This window comes from Phoenix dactylifera, chromosome 13 (assembly GCF_051530095.1).
Source record: "Phoenix dactylifera cultivar Ajwa chromosome 13, Ajwa_hap1_PhDact_Kaust_v1.1, whole genome shotgun sequence".
In the NCBI taxonomy this organism is placed as follows: Eukaryota; Viridiplantae; Streptophyta; class Magnoliopsida; order Arecales; family Arecaceae; genus Phoenix; species Phoenix dactylifera.
In genome coordinates this window covers 18,648,350-18,668,542 of record NC_143202.1, presented here as the reverse complement: position 1 = coordinate 18,668,542, position 20,193 = coordinate 18,648,350, and the positions used below count along the sequence as shown (strand labels likewise).

At 42.0% G+C, this 20,193-nt stretch overlaps 1 protein-coding gene across 5 annotated transcripts; it reads right to left on the bottom strand.

Annotated features, from left to right (window-relative positions):
- Positions 1-3,563: 3,563 nt before the first annotated feature.
- On the bottom strand, positions 3,564-18,961 carry LOC103703431 (cysteine-rich receptor-like protein kinase 6). Of its 5 annotated transcripts, none has more exons than XM_089926934.1 (7): positions 18,139-18,961; positions 5,782-5,907; positions 5,259-5,392; positions 4,869-5,079; positions 4,382-4,619; positions 4,149-4,299; positions 3,564-4,073 (listed from the first exon to the last, which is right to left on the bottom strand). In XM_089926934.1, exons 1-7 carry the CDS (start codon positions 18,941-18,943, stop codon positions 3,723-3,725), a joined length of 2,016 nt encoding a protein of 671 aa, XP_089783060.1. In that variant the 5' UTR covers positions 18,944-18,961; the 3' UTR covers positions 3,564-3,722. The 5 variants fall into 5 exon arrangements, with proteins under 5 accessions (XP_089783060.1, XP_088565951.2, XP_026658904.4 ...); XM_088709825.2 differs by having other exon boundaries at positions 5,259-5,395; positions 18,139-18,959; XM_026803103.4 differs by lacking the exon at positions 18,139-18,961 and adding an exon at positions 15,563-17,171.
- Positions 18,962-20,193: the final 1,232 nt, after the last annotated feature.

The following is a 20,193-nucleotide window of genomic DNA, read 5'->3' as shown; positions in this document are numbered from 1 at the left end:
AGCTGATTCAACTACTGAGGCAGAATACATCGCTGTAAGTGAAGCCGCTAAGGAAGCTGTCTGGATGAAGAAGTTCATCGCTGAGTTGGGAGTAGTTCCTGAGATTGCTGGACCAGTTTCAGTTTATTGTGACAACACTGGAGCTGTTGCTCAAGCAAAGGAACCAAGATCTCATCACAAATCCAAGCACATTCTAAGACGCTTCCACCTCGTTCGAGAGATCGTCGAGAGACAAGACATAGTCATTGAACGAGTAGACACAAAGAACAACTTAGCAGACCCGTTCACTAAAGCTCTACCACAACAGCAGTTCGATCGCCACCTCGATTGTATGGGGATAAAATATAAGAGCGATTGGCTTTAGTGCAAGTGGGAGATTGAAAGAGTAGATGCCCTACAAGCCAATCGCAATATGTATTGCGAAAGGTTTTTTCTTTTGATTTGTCCAAATCATGTACATGACATTTAAATATGAATAAAGGCGTTATGTTTTATCATTTGCTGTTGATTATATTTATGATAAACTCCTTAGATTAGGGCAATGGTTTTAAGACTATGATGAGATCATACTACTGAGACTTAAAATCCTAAAATTCTAATCTTAAATATTCCCAGTCATTGGTACATTGAGTCGGGAATCAATGATTACCGGAAAGACTGGCATGTCTTATGTATGCTCGATGCAGAGGATAATTGATCTCACAATCATTTGTGTGGAGACACTAATACAAAGATGTGGGTGCTCATTAGAGGAATGAGTTCACTGAATTGACCTACAAAGAGAAATCTTATGAAGTCTTACTTACATGTCAAAAGATGATTCTCTTAGTGGGAGTTGCCTGATCCTATGACCTGAGATGACCATGGTATCTTGTGCATATGAACCCATATTTTGGTTTACACTCATTCATGACAATAAGTTATGTACGAGGTCTTCTGGATATGGTGAATTGTGTACGAAGATTATGAGTAGGTCAACAAGGAATTAATCACTTCTAGTAAGAGAAGATAGCATCCTATTTATTCTAATCATATGATAATTCAGGAAGCCTTTGATCAAAGCAGAATGAAAATTAGAAAGAGTTTCTAATGTTTCATTATTTGAATTATCATTAAAAGATTGAGAAAAATATGAATATGAAATTGAGTTTGACATATATTCATACTCATATACATATTTGGGATGCAGTTTGATTAAAGGATTGAATTGCATGGTAACTTGCCACTGAAGGGTATTTTTGGTATTTCCACCAAATTTCATATTTTTCGGGTAGACATGACACGTTGCTAGACGTCAATCTTGTTTTATAGGTTTGATCAAATTAAAGAGTTTAATTCGATCACCAATTAAAAAGGATTCTAATTGTTAAGTTCAGGTTCGCGCAGTTTGGACTTAAATCGATTAGAAGAGTTCTAATCAAGTTGGGTCAACTCGCACTCACACCTATTGCTGGCTAAGTATGGAACCCAATGGGTCACACACAAGAAAACTTATCAAGGGTCTAATTGGATTAGATCATGTTTGCAAGATAAACATCCTAGCAGGTGTTGCAAATCTTAGCTCCTAATTCGAATTGGATTCGAATCTGATTCGAATTGGATTCGAATCTGATTCTTAATTGATCTAATTTGATTAGATCATACTCTAATATGGGTTAGCCAAGAGTTGGCACCTAATTGGCTTGGTTTGAGTCTAATTGGATTAGATTTAATAAATCATTCAATCTAGACCCTTAGATCTTGATCTACCGTTGGATGAAGACATAATGGAGAGTTGGTTTAACCCAATTGGATTGGGTTAGAGGATGGCTACCATAATTGACCATTGGATCTTAATCCCACCATTGGATGAAGACATAATGGGTCAAGTGAATGGCGCCTTGCATTGGAGCCCTTGGATCATCATCATGAAAGATCAAGAGGTGAGGCGTGATGGACATGTGATTAGCATGTGATGTTGACTTGGTCAAAATATGGCACCACATGAAAGGACATATCATTTGATACACCTCCTCACTTGATCTGCACCTCCTCTTATTTGATATGGCCCTTTAGATAATGCCCTTTCATGAGAGAATGTGTGGATGGGATGCATCCCTTGGAGATGCATCCCTACACCTATTATAAATAGGTTAGCACTCCATGGGTTTCATCATTCCAATTCCACCCCACTCCTCTCTTCTTTCTTTCTTACATTAGTTTCTTTCTTTCTAGCATTGCTTCTAGTGTGTCCTAAGCCAAGACAAGGTGGTCTTCTTTAGGACAAAAAGGATTAGAAGTGATTTTAGAAGGCTAAAGAAAAATAGAAAGGAAGGAAAGCAAGCCATTAGAGTTCTTTAGAAGAATTCTGCATTAAGGATCAAAAGTCTTTGGAGCTAAAGTCTTGATCAAGTTTTCGTGTGGATCACCATTGGAGGGTGGACACTTGGACGCCTCGTGGAGATTGTACACTTTGGATTAGCGTTTGAGGTATTCTACTAATTCTGCATTTATTTTATATCATTTGATTGTAATCATTAAGGTGATCTAGGCTTAAAAGGGTTTCATGCATAGGAACTTTATTACGAAATTTTTAAAATCCCTAGCTTCCGCTGCGCATTATAACATGTTAAAATCCTTCAGCTTCAGTCTACCACAAGTGAGCAAACTGGGTCCTGCACAGGTCTAAAGAGGTTGCGTGGAGTAAAGCTTGTCATACCAACAAATATGGTGCAGGAGGATGAGCTTCACACAATTTGAATCATCCAATGATGGGGGTGAAATCTTCATGACTCACCACAAATGTAATGTTTGTGCTTTCTATACTTGATGAAACAAAATGATTAGACTGCAGAGTTAGATTGTAGGGTAGACTGATATGATTAAATTACTTATGATATTGATTTTTCCTTTTATAATATTTAAGAATGTTTTGGAAGCTTATTTTTTGAGTGGAACTCAGCTTCATCTTGGTACCTTTTTTATGGTGCAAATGAAGTGAAAAATCTAAGAAAATTATCCGACCATCGTTATTCATATTAAAGCAATTGCTAAGGGAACGGAAGATTCATCTATATTCTCTTACTATACCTACTAATTTGTCGAACACTAGCTGCCATCAGAATGCATGATGGTTTGCTGCAATTTTCCTTTGACATTTGGTTTGGTGCAAATATTATTTTAAATTTAAAAAAAAAGCTTCGTAGTACATGAGGCTCCCACTATTGTGGGGTTTGAGGAGGGTTAGATTTATGCAGCCTTATTTCTGTATGTGGAGAGGCTGTTTCCAAATTTCAAACCCATAACTCCAAGATTATAAAAGAGCAACTTTATCATTATGCCAAGACCCATGCTCAAATATTGTTTTCTAACTTGCAAAATATAATTTGAGCAGAAAACTTCTTAGTTATTTATTCTCGCTCTTTTCTTATTGTATTGATGATTGTGTACTCCCGTTCTTTGAAACTTTTGCTTGAAGTTAGCTTTTTCCCATCCGCTATATCATTTCCTTTTATCATACTTCAATGCTAAATTGATAAATAAACATTGACACGGAGGAAATCAGGCAAAGACGCTTATCAGAGTATGGAAATGTAAGAGACATACATATTGATTTTCCCATGTTTCAAAGGATCTGAGCAAAATACATGCGTTACATCCATGGCACAAAGCCTTTAAGCTGCATAGAAAGACTTAAGTCTTTAAAGATATTTGCCAACAACCTTCTTCTTAGTTTCTTATGTTTATCTAGGTTCGAATTCCGTAACTGACATCTCATTTAGTGACACCGTTATCAACCTATCCAAATATTGGTTGTGTATACCACCACGTAAATTGAATTCATTTGCATGAGCATATGAATCCATGACACTCTGTCTGGTACAAAATGCTGGTCTGGAGGGAGCTTGGATAGAAGCTGAATCGCTGTAGAGCAGCATAACGACTGTTGACATGTTGGGTCTATCTGATGGATCCTCCTGAACACACAATAGTCCAATCTGAATGCATCTTAACACTTCAGTTGTTGGGCAATGGCTGCCTAAGCAGGAGTCTAGTATCTCCAAAACTGTTCCTTTGTTCCACTGCTCCCATATCTGCGCGAAACAAATCTATTAGATCAATCATCCAAAATAGAACTATGCTATGTATATTATGATTTAAGAACTCACATCGGCCAGAAGATATCTGCCACTTTCTGAATTTGAGGAGCCACTGTTCTTCCTGCCTGTTAGAATCTCTAAAACCAGCACGCCATAGCTGTATACGTCTGACTTGATTGAAAACTGCCCATGCATAACATACTCTGGTGGCATATATCCACTGCCATGAAAATAAGTAAATTATGGAAGATAGTCTATGATCTGCTCATTGGATTATGTTGATTATTCATATTTCTACTTACAATGTTCCAACAACTCGGGTTGTGAAGCTTTGACTCTGGTCTCCGCCAAAGAGCCTAGCTAAACCAAAATCAGATATCTTAGGGTTCATGTCTGCATCTAATAATATGTTGCCGGCTTTCAAATCCCGATGTATAATTCTGAGTTGAGAATCTTCATGTAGGTATAGTAGGCCTCTAGCAATTCCACGGATGATCTTGTGCCTTCTTTCCCAGTTTAGCTGTTCGCGTTTTACAGGATCTATTCTATAAAAAAAACCTAGTAGTTAATTGAGATAATACTTTTGCATTAAGTTTAAGATACGTTTAAAGATGATCAAATAGTTATTATTTCTACTAACAAAAAGAGGGTTAAGTTGGACATGTGAGTTTTGGATTCAATAGGAAAACAAGGAGAAACAACATACGAGCAAAATAAAAGATCATCAAATCAATTGTAAGCTGAAAATATTATGGTCCTCATGCAAGTTCTAGAAGGATAGAGAAATACCAAAAAGAATGGTATCCAAACTTCTGTTAGGCACATATTCATAGGCAAGCAACTTCTCCTGTTCTTCCAAGCAAACACCGAGAAGCCTTACAAGATTTTTGTGCCGGAGATGAGCAACTAAAACTAGTTCATTTTTTAGCTCTGCTAGTCCTTGCCTCGAAGTTGTTGATAACCTCTTCACTGCACATTCTTGCCTATTGGGTAGTATTCCCTACGAATAGCAACAAGATTAGCAGGAAATGTCAACGGGAAGAAAATGAATATATTAATGGAACTGATTTGGATCAAGAAAGATAAAGACTGCATATATTAAGTCTTTAGTCTGAAGTCCTTTCATCAATATTAGATTGGAAAGAAGGGCATGATTTTAACACGAGATTACAATGATACCTTGTAAACTGCACCAAAACCACCTACTCCAAGTTTGTTTTCTTCAGCAAAGTTAGCCGTCGCAGCTCTTAGCACAGATAGATCAAGTAATAGTGACTCAGAATGTGTGATCTCCTCCAGGTTGTCCTCCTCATCTACTGAAACAGCAAAGAATGTTAAGACCATTTTAAATAGGTTTTCTTACAAAATGAAATAACCGGATTGGTTTCTAAATAATTTCACTCAAACACATTGTTGAGTATGTTGAGTGGTTTGGATGATGACATGATAAACAGGTCATTGCACCTGCAGTGGACTTGTGCACTGGTGAAACTAGTTTAACAGGCCCATTTTGACCTATGAAGAGGATCAAACAGTGTATGCATTATTGCTTGATTACAGTAAACCTACGTTTATATCTTACAGCTCAGGTAGGATTTCGTCACATGGCCCTCTCTAAACAATTGGTCTCACTCTCTCAGTGAAGCTCTCTAACAAAAATTCCTGGGAAAGAAACCAAATTTTGCAGATATGGATCACTTACAGGGTAAATTTTTTGCCGACTTCCACCTTGTCCAGAAGCAAATGCAGGTGATGGAGATTAGCAAGGATGATGACACTAGAGGTATGGCAATTTTAAGAACAATATCTGTTGCATTCTTCTTGTTGCCTGCATAAATGACCAAATTTCATTAGTATTTTCATCTCAACCTGACACTTCTATGGTATCAGAACACGGATCCATGGTCAAGAGATATCTGTCGTATCGGTGCATTTTTGTCGAGCTAAGAATCCTTGTGGCACCAAATGGAAATTGAGACTAGAGGGAAAACTGTCATTGATTTTTACTTTACAAACCATATGGCTCTAGTTGGGAAGGCTTACTGATTGAAGCGTGGTAGAGAAATAGATTAGGTGTCAAACAGGACTAGAAATTCCAGAGAAAAGATTGCAATCTAAGAAGAATACAAGTGCAATTATGAAGCCTCTTTGGTCAACAATGAGAACTCCGATCGATGTTTTTAATTCCTAATTCGGTGCAATAATGACATTGGTGGGCCCTATCTTTGATCACTTACTAATATCCCGGTGGAAGCTGGCCTATCCTACGATTCTCTGGAGGAAAAAAAGATGGCTAGTTTGGTTTCTTTGCGGAGAAAACTAACTTATGCGGCAATATTTTTGGCACAACTATATATCTCACTATTTAGCATTGATTCTTAAAGGGTTGTCTATATAATATTGTTATTATTGCGGCAATAAATGTTTTAGGTGATACCGTGCAACGAGATTCAGCTAGTGTTGGGCAACGGGCCATGCCGGGCCGGCCCGGCCCAGGCCCCCCGGGCCCAAGAAATAAACGGGCCGTGCCTGGCCCGGCCCGCTTATGAAGCGGGCCATGCCCGTCCAGCACGGAACGCCAGCCCGGCCCGGCCCCAGGCCCGTCTATTGGCGGGCCGGGCCGGGCACGGCACGCCACGGCTCCAAATGGGCCGTGCCAGGCACGGCCTGCAACGGCTCCAGACGGGCCGTGCCTGGCACGGCCCGTCTGGAGAGGAGGGAGAAAAATAGCCGTTTCCAACGGCTATTTTCAGGAAAAAGACCCTTTTACCCCTCCCAACAGTCCAATAACGGCTGAATTGAGGGATATTTTGGGGAAAAAAAATTTTGGGCTTCTATAAATAGCCCATTCCTCCCTCATTCTCACCACACCAAACCAACTATTCTCTCCTTCTCTACTGCTATTATTTCTCTCTTCTAAAGTGCTCTTCTAGCAATTTAATTTTTAGTTTGTTCAAGTGCTACACAAGAGGAGGTTCCTGTTGAGAAGAGAAGGTCGCTTCTGTTGAGAGCACAAGAGGAAGCTCGGAATTTCGGCTCTGCCTCTGCCCTCCGACCCTCTACTCAATTCCTCCTTGCGGTTAGTTTTTATTTTTTGAATTAATCATAGATATGTCATCTTTTGAGGAAAGTCAGTTTGGCATTCCTCCTGTTTCTGAGGGAGAAGAAACTAATCCCCAACCCCATGTTCCTAGTTCCTCTAGAACTGGTGAACCGAGTGAAGATCAAACCTCTTCTCGTAAGAGGACTAGTGCTGTATGGAATGAATTTGATAGAGTTATGGTTGATGGAGTCTGGAAAGCTAGATGTAAAAAATGTGCCAAACTTTATAGTTGTAGTAGTAGTGGGGGAACAGGGCATTTAAAAAGACATCAAGAGAGTCATAGGATGCATGATTCTCATGCTCAAACTCAAAGTACCCTTAATATACAAGGGGGATTACTTGTAGGTAATTTTGCATATAATCATGAAAATCAAAGAAAAACACTTGTAAAATGGATAGTTAAGGATGAATTACCTTTTAGTTTATGTGAATCTTTTAATTTTGAAGAATATGTTCAATTAAACCTACAACCTGCTTACAAAAGAACTAGTAGGCGTACATTTAGAAGAGTAGCTATGACTAATTTTTTAGCAATGAAACAAAATTTAATTGAAACACTTTCTACTTTAATAAACTGGTAGGGGTCTATGCCAAATCCCCCACCAATAGTGGCTTTATATTCATAAATCCTTAGTTTTCAATATTTATTAATTTATTAAAAAAATTTATGAAGCATTAATTTTTATCGGGCCGGGCCGGGCCCAGGGCCGGGCCCAGGCTCGGACCGTGCCAGGCCCGCGGGCCAGCCCGACCCAGGCCCTTATGGGCCGGGCCGGGCCCAGGCCCTTATGGGTCACAGGGTACTGGCCCGCGGGCCGTGCCGTGCTTGGCCCGCGGGCCTAGACCGGGCCGTGCCGGCCCAGGCCCGAAGCGGGCCGTGCCGGGCTCGGCCCGCGGGCCAGTACCCTGTGACCCAGCACGGCCCTCTCAAATGGGCCGTGCCAGGCACGGCCCGGCACTGTAGCGGGCGGGCCGTGCCAGGCACGGCCCGCTTCGTGCCGGGCCGTGCCGGGCCGTGGGCGGCCCGGCCCAGTGCCCAACTCTAGATTCAGCCAACTCACCGACTACGTGGCGGCTTGAGTATCCTCCAAGGCTAAAGATGCGACATCCCTGCTGATGCCGCACAAATGCGGAAAAAGAGGAGAAGAAGGAAGAACAAGAGAGGAAGAAGGAAGAAGAGGTTCTAGAGACACAGGAAGAAGAGAAGGGGAGGAGGATGAGGAAGAATAAGATTTGGGAGGAAAAGAAATTCTTAATCATTCATTAAACCCTAATCATGAAAATAGTTCCCTATATATAGGGCCCAAATACACAACTTGCATAAACCCCCCTTACACAGAAATAAATCCTAATGAACCCACAAATAACACAAATAAGCCCTAAAATGCAAATAAGCCCAGAAATAAAATAAACCACAAATAAACCCTAGAATGCAAATAAGCCCAAAAATAAAATAATAAAATAAATATGCAAATAAACGAGTCTGGCTCAATCCGGGGGCTCAGGATCATCTGGATGAAGGGCTCTGATGTCCCCATCAACTCCTCCCGGGTGAGAAAAACTCGACCCCATCGAGTACAGGTCTGGCCGGCTGTCGTACTGCTCCAGAAGATCGGGGTCAATGCGCTGCAACTGTGCTTTGGAAATCCACGTCACATCAGACTTTGGTCGACCTTTCCACCGAACAAGGTAACGTTGGTAACCACCGTTCCTGCTTGAAATAACCTGCTCATCCAATATATGTTCTATTTGTTCTCTGCGTGCATGAAATTTGGGAGGTGGTGGCTCAACAGCAGGTAATAGGGCAGGGTGTCCAACATGGGCAGGTATATCAATAAAGGGGTCAGAAGGCAGGAATATTATCTTTTTGTATGGGACTAAATCTTCAATATTAAATGTCGCACTAATCCCATAGTCATTAGGAAGATCCACAACATATGCATTCGAACTGGTTTTCTTTAAGATTTTGAACTGTTCTGCACTACAAATTTGTAATTTTTTAAACGTTTCCGAAGAAAGTCGTTCAAACCTAATTCTTATCATGACGTAATCTCTTCCACTTAACTCATTATAACGTCTGGTTAAATCAGCAAGGGATTTATATTTTAAGTTATTAAAGTGACTGCAATTGCTGATTTCTTGATGCAATGAATGTGGATGTGATGCAATTGATTGTGCAGACTCAAAGACTCTATACTGATGAGACATGAAAAACAAGTCTATGGGTTGCCTAGGTTTGTAATCATGCACCACTTCGAATGGATTTATACCTATGGACTTATGAATCGAACTATGATATGTAAACTCAACTGTCGATAATATTAAATCCCAGGTCCTAGCGTATGCATTTGAGTTGAGCCTATGATGTGGAAGGTTGGGTAGAAATACTCCGGGAACTAGATCAATTGCATGTTGGATATCACGCATCGGAGAGAGTGCATCCGGAAGATCATCAGGGACTATAACATTAAACTCCTCTATAAGGGAAACTACTATAGAGGAATGTTCAAGATTGGATTCCACATGGGTATTTTTAGCTACGAGTGCCAATTCAGGTGACTTGCTCTCAATATCTGTCACTACCTCTTCCACAATAGTGATGTGAAGTGGCTTGGTTGTACTTAGATCAATAGTCTCCCTTTGGGAATCATTTTGGACAAAGTCTAATTCTGTAGGTTCGTCTTCAAAGTCTTCTTCATAGTCTTCTATATTTGGTTCATAGACTTCTTCGACATATTCGGCCTCTTGGTTCCTAACTTCTGGTTCAGTAATCGGGTAGGTCTTAGTGGAACATTGGGGCGCTATATGGCCGAATTGTTGACACCTAGAGTATTGGGTTTGGTGCCTAGGAGAGTGGGGAAGGACTACAGGTGGTGCGACCAAACCGATTTTAGTTTGGGCTGTAACAGGGGTTGGCGATTTAGGGGTCCTAGAATTTTGCACGAGCTCACGGATCTCTTGTTGGAATTCCTTGTATCCAGCCCGCATGGCAACGATCTGTTCTAAGAGAGACCTCAAAATGTCGGAATGCATGGTAGCTACAGGGGTTTTAGGTTGATTGAGATAGTGCTCCATATCACTACAGGTTGGCTTGCACTGATGACACTGGGTGACGATGTGAAATGTAGTGTCACTAATGAAACCCTTATAAGTATGATGCAGGACCAGATTTGATGCAGGACAACCTACTAATGCAATCTATTATGATTTCAGAAATCAGCAAGTTTTCACAAAATAACTTAAAATTTAAATGTTGCTGATTTTTACTTCGGTTATTCAGAATTAAGGATTAAGATTATTCAATTTAAGAAATTAGATTGCAATCAAGTAGTACAGTTGTTCTGATCTTAAAGTAATCTGATCGAATACTGTTGAGAAACGTCCTGTTACTAGGGTGTGCTAATTTAATGTTAAGATTTAAAGGGTAATGGGATGGGTTCGGAAGTGAAAGGTTTAATGTTCTGAATTTTGACAACAATATAAATTTTCAAGAATATGGCTATCATGCAAGAGAACTAGAACATAATTAAATGAACAAGCCAGAAAAAGTAGAAACCTATCACCTGTCGTGAAGTAGTCGACCAAAATCGTGTGCTTGTGGACTGGGGCGACGATCAGGGGCACGAATGCAGCTGGTAGGCTCTTCAATTGGCGGACCGAATTTGACTTCAGCAATTTGCAGACTTGAATAATTCTAATTAGTAGGCCTATACTCAGCGGCTCTGAAAAGGAGTGGCGTGCTTGGCGACAGTGGCCCGATTGCGAAGAAAAGGGTGGTTTTTAGGCTGGGTCTGATGGGGAGGAATAGGCCGAATACTGTTTTGTGATGGCCTGATGAAGGGGGTGGGGTGGATTATGCTTATGGTGGTGGCGCGGACCTGAGACTTGTTGGCCCGAAGGTTGAGGAAGGGGCGGGCGAGTGTGAGGGTGTGGGGCCTGATGAAACCCCTGTGGAGTCGGCCCGTGGGAGTTTGAAGGGAAGAGGGGTTTTGATCGGAGAAGAAGGGAGGGGAAAGGGGAGCGGGGCGGGGGCGGCGGAAGTGGGGGAGGAGAGGGACAAAGGGAGCCGGACGCGGGTTGGGGCGAGAGCGGAAGCAGCAAGAAGCGGCGAGGCAGCGGAGCAGAGGCAGGGAGATGGACCTCGGCGCCGAGAAAGAGGCACAGAGGTGGGGCGGCTCGGTGGTTCGATGGCGGCGTGCTCGGAGGGCACGAAGAAGTGCTGCGGGCGGTCTGCTTGGGGAAGGCGGCGTTCGGAGGGAAAGCTCGGCGGAGGGCCCGGCGGAGGCGGCGCTAAAGCGGTGGAACGGCGACAGCGGTCGCGGCAAGGACGGGCGGAGCTGCGGACGGCCGCGGTGACGAAGGCGGACGAAGGCGGTGGCAAGGCGGCGAGGCGGGCGGCGACGGCGGACGAAGGCGGTGGCGAGGGTGCTCACGGTGAGGAAGATGAACAGGTACCCTTTTTTTTTTCCTTTTTTTTTTCTTTTTTTTTCTTTTTTTTTTTACTTTTTTTTAACTCAGACCCGTTAAGATTCGGGTTAACGGGTTTGACCCGATCCGATACCCTTTACGGACCCGTCACGTGTGGGTCACGTGAAACTTTTTTTTTTTTTTTGATTTGTTGGAGCCGGACTCGGGCTAGCGGGTAATGGGCTAATGGGTTTGGCTCTTACCCGTGAACGCCGGTCTTCTTCAACCTCCCGACGGATTCGGGAGGGCGTGCCGCGCTTCGCGGCGGCGCTTGCGGGCGGAGCGGAGATCTCGGCCGCGGCTCTGCGGCGACGGGGGCGGCCGACCTCGGGTAGGCGGTCACAGGCGCGGACGGCAACCGGTCACGAGCTCCGGCTGGTGGCGGTGGCGGACTTTTGGCGACAGATGGCGGCGGTGGTGCAGAAGATGAGGCGGAGCGCGGCGGGCGGCGGCGTCGACTGGGACGTCGGCGAAGGCGGTCGTGGAAGAGAGCGGCGGCACGAGCAGATTGCACAGCTCGGGTGACGTCTGGAGCTCGGGTGAGGTCTGGCGGTGGCGCAGGCGGAGGATGGAGGCGGTGCGGCTTGACGGTGGAAAGGGGTTTTCCTTTCTCCTCTGGTTTGAACCGAGAAAGAAAGAGAGAGATTCCCTTCTTTTTTTTTTTTTTTTTTTTTTCTGATGAGAACCGAGAGGGAGGGAGGGACCTTCTCTCTTTTCCTTTTTTTTTTTTCGGTTTGGAAGATGTAGTCGGGAGATGGATCGGGGCTTTGGCAGCAGGGGCAAAACCAGCTTGCTCTGATACCAAGTTGATGCCGCACAAATGCGGAAAAAGAGGAGAAGAAGGAAGAACAAGAGAGGAAGAAGGAAGAAGAGGTTCTAGAGACACAGGAAGAAGAGAAGGGGAGGAGGAGGAGGAAGAATAAGATTTGGGAGGAAAAGAAATTCTTAATCATTCATTAAACCCTAATCATGAAAATAGTTCCCTATATATAGGGCCCAAATACACAACTTGCATAAACCCCCCTTACACAGAAATAAATCCTAATGAACCCACAAATAACACAAATAAGCCCTAAAATGCAAATAAGCCCAGAAATAAAATAAACCACAAATAAACCCTAGAATGCAAATAAGCCCAAAAATAAAATAATAAAATAAATATGCAAATAAACGAGTCTGGCTCAATCCGGGGGCTCAGGATCATCTGGATGAAGGGCTCTGATGTCCCCATCACCTGCCATAAATTAATCCAAAGGCTCTTCATAAGAAGGTCACGAACAAATGCACAAAAATACCTAAACTAGAGGAAGCTCGATCCCTCTATTTTCTCTTTCCTTTCCAGCTCACACTTTGACTTATGCATTAGAGTGCCCAGTTAAAGCCAAGCCAGAGATCTCTTTGATCTTTGTCTATTGTCTCATAGTTCCACGCGGATAGTCCACATTGACGTCTCGGGATTGGTGGCAATAGTTTGAAACCGTCTGCGAAAAATAAAGAAAGAAAATGATAAGACTCGAGAGAAGGGATTAACTATTGTCTGCCCACCCACTCCAGGCAGCTTTCGTGCAGCCCCTTGAGATCCCAGTCTTCTCATCTCAATGTGGGTGATATCGATGTTGGGCGACTTAACCTGCTTGTCCAACAAGTGCAAGCTCTAACAACAGTGGTATAGATTCTACAACAGCAAACTAATAATCCTATCATCTGCCCGAACCACCAAGGTCCCTCGATGCAAAGTAGCAGCCACCATCGCCCCCAACACACCAAATAGGGTTAGGGGCTTAGTTGCTCCTCCTTTGGTGCAAGTTCTAGCTCAGGTAATTCACCCGCTACTTGCTGGAGGGAATCTTCAAGCGAGAGGCTGACCTCTTCAATGAGATCGAGGAGATACATCACCAGATCAAGGCTCTACACGGGAAAAGGGTTGGAATAGAAGATGATTTGAAGGCGGTCAAGGATCCCCTCTTCACCAGGAAAATCTGTAAAATTATTTGGGCCCACAAGGGTGCAAATAAGTTCTGAAGTTATGGATGGGTTGAGTCGAACTAGATCCGATCTGGATCCGAATCGGACCCAACCTGGACCTGAACCGCACCCGACACGGACTTGAACCGGACACGAATTTTTTGAGTTGGGTCCGGATTATATATGGACCCGATTCGACTCGAATGACCCATTGGGTCAAAAATTGTAAAGGTGGACCTGTGGACCTGATCTGATCCTACCCGATCTTCTATTAGATGAGGTCTGGGTCCAAAATTAGGACCCGACCAAGAAATCAGATCGGGTTGGGATCACTTATGATCCGACCCATTTACAACCCTAGCCAGAACTAGGCATAAAGAGAAAAAAAAAAGAAGCAGTAGGAAGAAAAATCCTAAGTTTCCTCTGACCTGCCCTTACTTTAGTGCCTAGTCGACAGTTCGTTGGTGGTGTTCTGTGTTACTGGAGTTATATTGGACTATAGAACAACTACATTTTTAAGTGGGGGAAATGATTTCAGCAGCTTGGTGTCTTCAAACATTTTCTGTCACCCAGGACTTATCTACTTCCGTAAGCTGTCTTCTTTTGAGCCCGGATCCCTCAAAAGGTTGCTTTCTAGAAAGACTACTACCAAACTTCTTAGAAAAACTGCACATATTGACTGAAAATAAAACTCGTTCTACTCTTTCGTGGGCCGCCCACGAAAGACATGAGAGGAGCAGCAGTGCTCTCGGAATTTTCCAATAAAAAAAAGCATGCATTACTGGTCGCTGTTGGACTCTCCAATACGTCAAAAATGGTGGGCTGGACGTTGAAAGGTCCACATTTACACCAGGTGGGTCCATGGTCTATCTCATTTTCTCGTTGAACAGAAAAAATATATAAAACTTGTAGCACTTTTAGGATAATTACATGATAAATAACTCGGACAACGACAAGCTTGAAATTGGAAAAAAGGAAAAATTGATCGCAGAAAATTATCATAAATACACATATGTTAGTAATCAAACAATGAAAGAAAATATGTCTAAGAGCCTTATGATTAGGCAACAAGGGGGGCAAATCTAAACACAAGGTAATTTATTTATCAATTAACAAGAATTAAGAGTCAATGTATCATGTGGCATCGCTTTCATTTTTTTAATTTACAATTTTCTAAAAATTGAAATTCAGTTTTCATATTTCTTTCTTAACACTAAAAGGCTGAAATCTATTTGGTAGTCACTTGTACTGTGTTTGGCGCTGCTGTGATGGTAGTGGTGATAATGACAGCAGAGAAGGTAGTGATCATCATGGATGATTTTGGTTTTTAAAAACTTTAGAAACTAGATTTTTCAGCTCTCATAATTTCTAAAAATTAGAATATTTTTTACAAAAACAAATATGGAAATGAGGATATCAAATACCACTTTTTGGTGTTTTTTTTTTTTAAAGAAATGTGAGAGCTAGAAGGTGATACCAAAGAGGCCTATATATTTCAATTTTGTTAACTGAAAAACAATTCCATGTTTATGGCTATGCAATATCGGTAACCTGGAGGGGCAAATTTTTTTACTGATCAGTATATGCTTCTTTTATGTTAGTGTCTCTCTCTAAGGGTAGTCCGATATAAGTCATGCTGTTTCCTAGTTACTTCTTACAAATTTATTCAACAAGAAAATATAACTTTAATTCCCTCAATCAGACAATGTAAATTTTTATGTACAAAAAGAATTTAGCTAGAGTGCATAAATTGGTAGAATATAAATTAAAGAGCTTTACACAGGAATGGTCTATCTAAATATGATATCAAGCAGATATGTAGGTTATTATAAAGAGCTTTACCCAGGATTGATCGATCATGTAGTTGTTGACCCTTTTTGTGCATCAAACTGGTATTATCACAACTAGCTCTCCAGATTCTAGCAAGGAGTTATCTTACTTCCCTTACCTTTCTCTCTAGCTGGGTTTCCAGGCGTCGGCGAACCAAGCCTTAGCGTCGATGCCCCGTCGTAGAACTTGTAGAGCTCGTATCTAAAATTGCACTGCACTCGTAACACCCTTCCCCCCTGCTTCAAACCTACCCCCGTCAGTAACAACTGGATTATCTCCCGAAGGCACTGCCGGCACCGGCGTGGCCCCAGGTCTGGCATGCACTGCACCAGGCCGTATATCGTCGGAATATCTGTCGTAGTGGCGAACTTCCTCGTCGTGTTGTATGCGGCCCAATCGGCTATAGCACTCAGAAGCTCGTTCACTAGATTCTTGAACAGGGGGCCGTCCGTTGTTATGTCGTTGGTATTCCACATAAGGAGTGTCTCCGGCTCCTCTGTTGTCGCTAGGGAATCCTGGCTCGAGTGGCGGAGGAGGCATGAATCGTACCAGACGACAGCTTCGACCTTATAGGGGCAGAGGCGGACGATGTCATGGTTGGCTGTGTTGAGGCAGGAGAGGCATAGGGAGGTGTTGACGTCACCACGGCAGAGGGCGAGCCCGTATGCCGGGTTGGGCTTCTGGCTGATGCTTAAGTTGGAGAAGCCAGTACTGGAGAGGGAGGCGTTGGAGGCGAGGGTGGGGAGGAGGATGTCGAGGTTGACCTCGTAGTTGCTGTTGGCTGAGTAGTTGCCGCTGCCGCAAAACGAGTAGATTGGGTCGCCGGCGGCGACGGGAGGGGAGTGGAGGAGGAAGAGGAGAAGGCATAGGCGGAAGAGCGAGGATGATGAGGAGGGGAGAGAAAGAAACATTGCTGGTGATATGTAGCAGTACACTGATTTATTTTTTCGTCTTTCCCTTTCTAAGGATAAGATATTGGTTGAAGACTTGACTACTGAAAAAATGATGGCGGTCGATGCAGGGAACCGTGGAAGAAGTCGCGTGACAGAAAGCTAGGGGCAATGACAACGATAGTGAACTTTGTGTGTTTGTGCTGGTGCGCCTTCATGTAACCGATTCTTCCCTGAGTGTATGCTGTTGTGAAAAGGTGACATACGTGGTGTGATATACCAGTAATATTGTGTAGATTTATTTGATGATAGAGTGATTGGCTTCCGCGCTCCGGCCTCAGCATAATTATGAATCTGTTATTCAATCAATAGATTTTGGCGAATGGATTTTTCTTGGGCATTGGATTTTGGAATTTATTTTGTATGTAGAGTCATGGTTGTTATGACTTGAGACAAAAGTTTATGTCGAGAAGTTTTGCAATTATTCTCAGTTGGAATGTATATTTCATAATGGTTTCTTAAAATTATTCAGAAAAAAAAAACTTATAGACAAAATACAACTTAGACTTTGATTTTAAGTCTCAAAAGTTTTACCTTCCAAATTTATTGGTACCATTGCAGCTTGTCCAATTTGATTATTAATAGGATGTCGACTAATCTACCTCCGCCTGGATGCCTCACAAGGTTGCCTTCGAGAAAGACTGCTACAAAACTTCTAAGAAAAACCGCACATATTGACTGAAAGTAGGCTAGCTGTCCTCTTTTGTGGGCCCTAGGAAAAAGTCATGACAGGAGCAGGAGTGTTCGCAGAATTTCCCACAAACATGCATGGAATGGTCCCCGTTGGACTCTCCAACGCATGACAGTTGGTGGGCTGGAGGTTGCAAGGTCTATATTTACACCAGGTGTCTCTATGGTCTCATTTTCTCATTGAACAGAAAAAATATATAAAACTTGTAGCACTTTTAGGATAATTATATGATAAATAGCACGGAGAACCACAAGCTTGAAATTGGAAAAAAAGGAAAAATTGATTGAAGAAAATTATCAGTTTTCATTTTCTTTCTTAACACTAAAAGCCTGAAATCTATTTGGTAGTCACTTGTACTGTGTTTGGTGCTGCTGTGATGGTAGTGGTGAAAATGACAACAGAGAAGGCAGTGATGATCATGGATGATTTTGGTTTTTAAAAATTTTAGAAACTAGATTTTTCAGCTCTCATAATTTCAAAAAATTAAAATATTTCAAAAAACAAAAATGGAAATGAGGTTATCAAAACACCACTTTTTGGTGTTTTTTTTTAAAAGAAATGTGAGAGCTAGATGGTGATACCAAAGAGGCCAATATATTTCAATTTTGTTAACTGAAAAACAATTCCATGTTTATGGCTATGCAATATAGGTAACCTGGAGGGGCAAATTTTTTTACTGATCAGTATATGCTTCTTTTATGTTAGTGTCTCTCTCTAAGGGTTGTCCGATATAAGTCATGCTGTTTCCTAGTTACTTCTTACAATTTTTTTTTAACGAGAAAATATAACTTTAATTCCCTCAATCAGACAATGTAAATTTTTATGTACAAAAAGAATTTATCAAGAGTGCATAAATTGGTAGGATATTAATTAAAGAGCTTTACACAGGAATGATCTATCTAAATATGATATCAAGCAGATATGTAGGTTATTATAAAGAGCTTTACCCAGGATTGATCTATCATGTAGTTGTTATCCCTTTTTGTGCATCAAACTGGTATTATCACAACTAGCTCTCCAGATTCTAGCAAGGAGTTATCTTACTTCTCTTACCTTTCTCTCTAGCTGGGTTTCCTGGTGTCGGCGAGCCAAGCCTTAGCGTGGATGCCCCGTAGTAGAACTTGTAGATCTCGTATCTAAAATTGCACTGCACTCCTAACACCCTTCCCCCCTGCTTCCAACCTACCACCCTCAGTAACATCTGGAATATCTCCTGAAGGCACTGCAGGCACAGGCCTGCCTCCAGATCTGGCGTGCACTGCACCAGGCCGTATATTGTCGGAATATCCGTCGTAAAATTCACCTCCCCGGTGGCAAACTTCCTCGTCGTGTTGTTTGCGGCCCAATGGGTTATATTACTCAGAAGTTTGTTCGCTAGATTCTTGAACAGGGGACCATCCGTCGTTATGTCGTTGACATTATACATAAGGACTTCCTCCGACTCCTCTGTTGTCGCTAGGGAATGCTGGTTGGAGTAGCGGAGGAGGCATGAATCGTACCAGACGACAGCTTCGATCTTATAGGGGCAGAGGCGGACGATGTCATGGTAGGCTGTGTTGAGGCAGGAGAGGCATAGGGAGGTGTTGACGTCACCACGGCAGAGGGCGAGCCCGTACGCCGGGTTGGGCTTCAGGCTGATGCTCAAGTTGGAGAAGCCATCGGAGAGGGGGGCGTCGGAGGTGAGGGAGAGGAGGAGGATGTCGAGGTTGACCTCGTAGGTGCTGGTGGCTGAGTAGTTGCCGTTGCCGCAAATCTGGTAGAGTGGATCGCCGGCGGCGACGGGACGGGAGTGGAGGAGGAAGAGGAGAAGGCATAGGAGGAAGAGTGAGGATGATGAAGAGGGGAGAGAAAGAAACATCGTTGGTGATATGTTGCAGTACACTGATTTATTTTTTCGCCTTTCCCTTTTGAAGGATGGGATACTGGCTGAAGACTTGGCTAGCATTTGTGATGGCGGTCGATGCAAGGAACCGTGGAAGAAGTCACGCGTGACAGAAAGCTAGGAGCAATGACAAAGTGAACTTTGTATGTTTGTGCTGGGGCGCCTTCATGTAACCGATTCTTCCCCGAGTGTACACCTGTTGTGAAAAGGTGTGATATACGTGGGTGTGATATACCAGTAATATTCTGTAGATTTATTTGATGATAGAGTCATGTTTGGTTTCCGTGCTCCGGCCTAAGCATAATTATGAATCTGTTATTCAATCAATAGATTTTGGCGAATGGATTTTTCTTGGGCATTGGATTTTGGAATTTATTTTGTATGTAGAGTCATGGTTGTTATGACTTGAGACAAAAGTTTATGCCGAGAAGTTTTGCAATTATTCTCAGTTGGAATGTATATTTGATAATGGTTTCTTAAAATTATTGAAAAAAAAAAGCTTATAGACAAAATACAACTTAGACTTTGATTTTAAGTCTCAAACGTTTTACCTTCCAAATTTATTGGTACCATTGCAGCTTGTCCAATTTGATAATTAATAGGATGTCTAAGGTAGTTCTTATAAATAATGAATAGCTGAATTTTTTGTTTTCAAAAAATAGAAAATTTCCTGAGGGCCCATTTGGCATCACTTCTATTTCTATAACAATTAACGAAATTATCACTTAGAGATTATTATTGAAGATAGCACTTGTATAAAACTTCTGCAATTTCTTGCTTTTATTTTCACTCTTTTTTAGAGCAATAAATCTTTACTTTCAAAAGTGCTAAATATTTTTCAAACAATTTGAAATTTGTTAAGTGTAGTTCATTTCTTAAAATTATTCAAAAAAAATAGCTCATAGACAAAATGCAACTTATACTTTCATTTTAAGTCTCAAAAGTTTTACCTTCCAAATTTGTTAGCACCATTGCCACACATCCAATTTGATAATAACTAATATCATGTCTAGGGCAGCTCTTAGACCTAAACCCTATTTTCGTCAATTTTTCATATTTTCTAATTTTTTTAAGAGAATTGAGTTAAATATATTGACGACAATCTTCCTTTTTTCTAATCGGATCATATAAATATACATTTAAATTTACGATACAAATGTGTTAAAATAGTGATGCACTCAACGGATGACAACTTATGCACACATTTTTTAAAAAAAATAATGCAA